Consider the following 6,085-nt stretch of genomic DNA (forward strand, 5'->3'; position numbering starts at 1 on the left):
AGTGTTTGACCAAGTTTGACCTTGACTGAATTCGCAGCTTGACTCTGGATCCGGTAATCATTGTTGATTCGGAGAGATTTCAAGGACTTAAACCGCTCACCATTTACGTGATTGAGATTTGCACTCGTATCCTATCCGCTACCAGATTTGGTACGATCAGATAGTTTATAAAATTTGGCCGTTAAAACATTGAGTTGTAGCTCAATTGGTAGTGGTCTACCTCTCTTAGCGATAGGTCAGGAGTTCGACTCCGCTAGGGTGCAATATTGCACTCAATTTTATCCATTGACTTGAAGTATCCACCCAGGCCGTCTTTCACTTCGTGCGGGGGCAGCGGGGAGGTGAGGTTTTACCGGCCATCCAGGCAGTAGTTAGAGCGAGTTATTCAACTACGAGAGATAAACGTGTAGGTGGTTAAGTCCCCTGAGTGATCCCAAACTGATGTAAAAAAAAAGTAGTTAATCGAACAATTCAATATATTTTATAGTTTTTAAATTAAATAAACAAATGTAGATAGTAAGGTGAATTTTTTTTCTTCCCTCAACTAAAGAAGGATTAGATAGATTAAATACCCATAATAAATACGGTATCAAATATAACTTTGATGCATTTGCAAACCAAATTCCATTAATAAAAAGTTAATAATTGGTTATTGGTGTTTAATTTTGGTACGGACAAAAAGTCTTATTTTATTAGTCATATTAGTCATATAGTAATAATAAAATAAAAATTTATTTATGAATAACCGAATAGAAAAGAGTGAATAAGTAGGAGGGATCTCCCCATCTGTAAGTTTTATAAACACACGTACCCACCTCCTGTTTCCAAGTGTCACCTTCTCCTTTTCCCTTTTATTTATGTTGCCTTACTCCAATTGGCCTTCTTCATCTCTTAAATTCACCCAATTCCACTCCCTTAAAACCACCCTATTCTTCTTCATTCACCCCCACCACCACCACCACCACCACCACCAACCACCATGTTGCAAACCTTGCATCCGTACACCTCCACGGCTAAAACAGCCGAGATCATGGCTAGGTACAGGCCTATTGCACCTAGACCTCAATCCTCTTTATTAACCACTAATAGTACTAATGGTGCTGACGGTGCAGACAACTCCGGTTCCGGCGGTGGGTCAGGTTCAGGTTCTGGATCAGGGTCCGGGTCCGGGTCCGGGTCACCATCATCAATGTCACCCACCATAAGGCAGTCACCGTATTTAAGAAATGTTTGGCCTCATTTGCAATCAAGACCAACAAGAACAAGAAAAAGAGGAAGGACATCTTTAGGACCACCACCACAAGCAAACTTCAAAAGACCAAGAACCCTTCTTCAAGGCTTATCACCACCGTTTCACATCACTACTTCACCGGCGAAAAGTTTGTCAATTCAAGGTTTTGCACCACCGCCACCAACAACCAGCGCCACAGCCACCGCCACCACCACACTAGTCACCCTACCATTACTTCCATGCACTTCGTCACACAACATGCAGTTGCAAACAAATGTGAATATTGATCTTAATAAGGTAATGGACATCCCTGAAGAAAAAGACCTCCTTGCACAGTTACAAAAACCAACCACAAATGTCATTTCACCTACACCAATTCGACTTATTCGATCAACCGTTGCGATTCGTGCCGTTAAGGAAGATGCGGTTCCGGTTCATATCTCACCGGTGATCATGAAGAAGCCTGAAGAGATAGAGAAAGAATTGGAATCGCAAGTTTTGCCTGCGTTTGTATCGGACTCGAATAATCAAGTGAGGTTAGTGAATTCGGCTTATAAAGAGATGGTGGGTCAGCCCGAATGCGCATGGCTCGAGTCGATGGTCACGGGTCATGGGTTAGAAGTTGCATGCAAGAGTATATGTGGTGAAGTGGTGCTTGAATTCATGGATTTAATTGAGCAAATTGATCATGCGGTTTCTTCTTCGAGTGGGTTTTCGTGTTGGGCTCGAATTGAATGGGGTGTTAATGGGAAGAAGAATTTTGTGAATGCTTTTGGTGAGGCTACGAGGTTGGCTTGTGAATCAAAGGACTACAAGTTTGCTTGGAGGTTTCATACAAAAGAAGCTTCAGAAGGTGCTTCACATGTGTAGAATTTTGAGCATATATCAAATTGTGAAGAAAAAAAAAAAAGAGCTAGATAGGAAAGACTGCAACTATGTAGATGTAAATTATATTATATTATATCATATTATAATATATATATACTAGAAATATAAATATAATATAAGAGTATATTATAGTAGAGGATGATAAATATTTTATTTAATTTGTTACAAACATACTAGTATAAAGGCTACAACTTTCATGTTTATTTGCAAATAGTTGCAAGGATTTTACATTGAAAAAAACTAGAAATGGTTTTTTTTTTCTTTTCTTGTAGGGTGTAGAGAATCTGAATCTAAGATTGGTCTGTTTTTGGTGGCCCTTTCCATTTGAAATTGTCTGCATATGATTTAGCCTGCAACCAGATGATTGAAAGAATTGAAGTCAGCAATCCTCCAAATTCCCTTTTGGTTATTTTCTCACATAAAAGAAATACAGACCTTATAACATTATGAAATTCTATTTAAGTTTTCTTTTAACAGTATTAATTAATTAATTAATTAATTAATTAATTAATAACTAAATGATAATGATGAAGAAGAAACCAGTAAATCTTTAGACTTGTGTTTAGTGGATTTAATAGTGTGTTGTATCAGTCATATTTTTATCCAATTTGGAACTGAAAAATAGTGTAGTTAAAAAGAGACGATACATAACCATAACGGGTCAAACAAGGCTATATGTAAATAATAGGTCAGATGATACAAAGAAGCCGAAAATGCCATATGCACATAATGGGTCAAGACGATTCAGAGTAGCTGAAAATCACACTGTTATAACTACAAACCTTTCAATCAATTATTCAAATTTCATAAGTTGTTGGATCTGAAACTTTTGTAACTATACTGATCCGGTAATTTGAATTTTAAAAACAATAAATGTATTTGTTAGTCAACATGACATTCAAGCACACTGAACCCGACTATTTTGACATAACAATCGACCCGCCCATGTTGACATCTATAGTAATATTTTAGTAGGGAAATCAATTTTATGGGTCAGGAACAAACTGTACCTTAAGTATAGGAGTGTGAGGCTTCTTGACCTGTATAAACAAAACACTTAATTGTCAATGTCAGCAAGCACAAGAACAACGAATACATCAGTTTGTTAGCTTACCTACAGGGAGAGCAAAATATGTTGATCATAAAGATAGATTCGTCATTACAAAATATTTGTTTGTGTATCAACTTGAACCCTAAACATGTATATACCGAAATTAAAGAATAACCAACCTTTCAACAGAGTTGTAGCAACTTCTAATGAGGATACCCTTCCCCTCGACAGTTTATATCATAAAGTTTTACCTTCCGATATAATTCTGCTAATCATTTTTCAATGCTAACAAGACAACGACGTATGTGCAACATCATGCCGAATCACAATGACATCATCTAAAACAGATCAGAAGAGGTTAGAAAAGGACTGTAGTGATAAATACCTGATATTCCCAGCCATGCTTTTCAGCAAATGCCTTGGCTGCCTCCACGCTATTAAAACTGAGCCCTGCTTCACCAACGTTAGCATATGGATCTCCCGTTGATGTCCACCCCATTAATGGATTATCCCACCTACAATCCACCATCTAAACATCACTACATTTTTGCTTAAGCACCACAACACAATAACAACAAAACCCAATACCACATAAGTGGTGTATGGGGGAGGTGAGATGTAGAAAATCCTTCCCCTATCCGAGAATAAAGACAAGTCATTTCTCCACCCAGAGTGAAAATACTCTCAAAAGTAAAGAAAATCATCCCTCTCTATTTGACGGATAGAGAGATTGCTTCCGAGTGAACCTACGGGAAATTATTTTTTTTGAAAATAAAATAGAATAAAATTAAAATTAAAATTAAAATTGAGAGGCCATGAAAATGGTAAAATCAAATTTCCATGGGTTTTAAATCTGAAATTTAATTTAGGCCTTAAGAGTCAGTCAAGTCGCCAATAAATCGACGCTTGCAGTCGACTCAAGCACCATAATGGCATATTTATTATAATATTAACGATAATTCACCTACTTATCTAAAGGGAACGAACAAATTTACATTATGTATATTAAGTACCAGGAATCATATTTTAATATTCTGACTAACCCTATTAATATAGAAAGTAAGAGTTAAAAGGGATCCACAACCTTCAAATGGTGGATATATTACTAGGATTTTCTTTTTCTTTTGTTTGGATAAAAAATAAGTACCGAAGAAACAAACATTTATTTGATTTCTCATTATCAACAGATATATAATATAATATATAATCTAAACAAAGCTTGAAAAATGGTAGTTATATTATCATTAGGTGCATTTTCATTTTTGATATGTTACTCTGTTGGATACATTGCACACAACAGAACAGAATACAAGTACCAGGTGCAGCAGTTCCAATTGTTGTTCCACCATATTCACACTACTCAGGATTGTCATTAATGTCGGTTATGTCGTGCATAACTTGCAGTCAAAATAAGAAACAGGAATCTGAACACTCCCTGTGATCTACGTTTTCTTATTCATAACTATTACATTATTAATTGTTACGCTTCATTATTTCCTTTAGAAGATGAAAGTAACATGCTAAGATTGAAAAAATAAGATAATGTATCCAGTAAAATTATGTTTCCATTAACAGTCTTAGTAGAGCCTGTATCATGTAGCTGTGACGGTGTTTATGCTAGAAGCGAATTTCAACTGTTTAAAACATTATATTTATATTCATATTTATATACTACATTATTACCAAATAAAAACTGTGCAACCACATATATGATACCATAACATGGTTAATGAGTACAACAACTGGAATATAATTCTATCCTTCAGATAAACATAGTTAAGGGTAACGTACGGGCAAAGTTAGTCATGAGTTTTAATAAAGCGTTACAAATCTTGAGACTGCTGACACATGTTCCTCTTTATTGAATGTGAAGTTAGTCATTAAATTCAATGAGTCGGTGAAGCATCTTATCTTCTACTCAAGTACTCACTCAAATGATGTGATCATAGACAATGTTGGCATACAAATTTCAATGAGTGTAACATCTTCCAATACTTAAAATACACATTGACTCTTTGAGAAATTACTTAAAATACACATTGACGTGTCTACATTTGTTGGAACTAACAACTAAGCAAATTTTGTTTTGTGTAGTTACCAAAATCCAATTCCTAAGAACTTTGACTATACACAGATACACTATGTGCAAATGTAGGTAAGGCTAAGGACCCCTATGTATGCATTTCTTGTACTAAAGGTGATGCTTTCAGAGTAGAAAGCCAATTTATCTAACTAGTGAATTTTATTGGAAATTCATACTATAAGTTAAAAAAATGATATTGAAAAGTTAACAATCTTCTTTTGAGCTATATAACGTATATGTATTATATAGATTAACGACAAAGAGACTACACATTAACAAATAAAAAAGATGGGGGTTTTCAATTAATGTCACTTTGACCACCACCACCAACAACAACAGGGGCTATAAGCTTGTCATACTCAAACATATAATCACATAATAGAGGATCATTAATAGAACATCATGTTCATAATATGAACTCAATAAAACAGGAGAGGTAGGAATATTTTAAATACGTACTTCTGAGTGGATAGAAAGTTGATTTTCCACTCCCCTACTTTTCCAGAACCTTGTTGGGATGCAGTTCGTGCAGGTGAGTATATCATGACCTACATTGCATAAGTAACAGATTTTAAAATATGCATCTACAAAGAAGATAAATACGTGTAGTTGTCCAAGCATAAAATCAGACGGTAATTAGAATTAAAACTTGATAAACCATAGAAACATGACCCGAATCTACTACAAACACCAAGAAACTCATATTGGGTGCATCATGTTCCAGTCACACTATGCAGGTATCAATCATCACTTTTATCTATTATTTTTAACACTGGCACATGTATTTCCATATGATCCAGTATTTTTAGTAGGTTATATGCATCTTTACCAT

At 35.3% G+C, this 6,085-nt stretch overlaps 2 protein-coding genes across 2 annotated transcripts in view; one reads left to right on the forward strand and one right to left on the reverse strand.

Annotated features, from left to right (window-relative positions):
* The first annotated feature begins 979 nt into the window (after positions 1–979).
* On the forward strand, positions 980–2,101 carry LOC139869302 (uncharacterized). Its single transcript, XM_071857615.1, has 2 exons — positions 980–1,094; positions 1,182–2,101. Exons 1-2 carry the CDS (start codon positions 980–982, stop codon positions 2,099–2,101), a joined length of 1,035 nt encoding a protein of 344 aa, XP_071713716.1.
* Positions 2,102–2,245: 144 nt separating this feature from the next.
* The window catches only part of LOC139867296 (NADH dehydrogenase [ubiquinone] iron-sulfur protein 4, mitochondrial-like), a 4,689-nt gene continuing 849 nt past the window's right edge, over positions 2,246–6,085 (reverse strand). The window contains exons 2-5 of the mRNA XM_071855649.1: positions 5,713–5,801; positions 3,556–3,685; positions 3,130–3,159; positions 2,246–2,469 (exon numbers count right to left, since the gene is read on the reverse strand). Coding sequence (XP_071711750.1) covers positions 2,410–2,469; positions 3,130–3,159; positions 3,556–3,685; positions 5,713–5,801 — 309 coding nt within the window. The 3' untranslated portion in view covers positions 2,246–2,409. The remainder of the gene's footprint in view (positions 2,470–3,129; positions 3,160–3,555; positions 3,686–5,712; positions 5,802–6,085) is intronic.

This window comes from Rutidosis leptorrhynchoides, chromosome 9 (genome assembly GCF_046630445.1).
Source record: "Rutidosis leptorrhynchoides isolate AG116_Rl617_1_P2 chromosome 9, CSIRO_AGI_Rlap_v1, whole genome shotgun sequence".
NCBI classification, from domain to species: domain Eukaryota; kingdom Viridiplantae; phylum Streptophyta; class Magnoliopsida; order Asterales; family Asteraceae; genus Rutidosis; species Rutidosis leptorrhynchoides.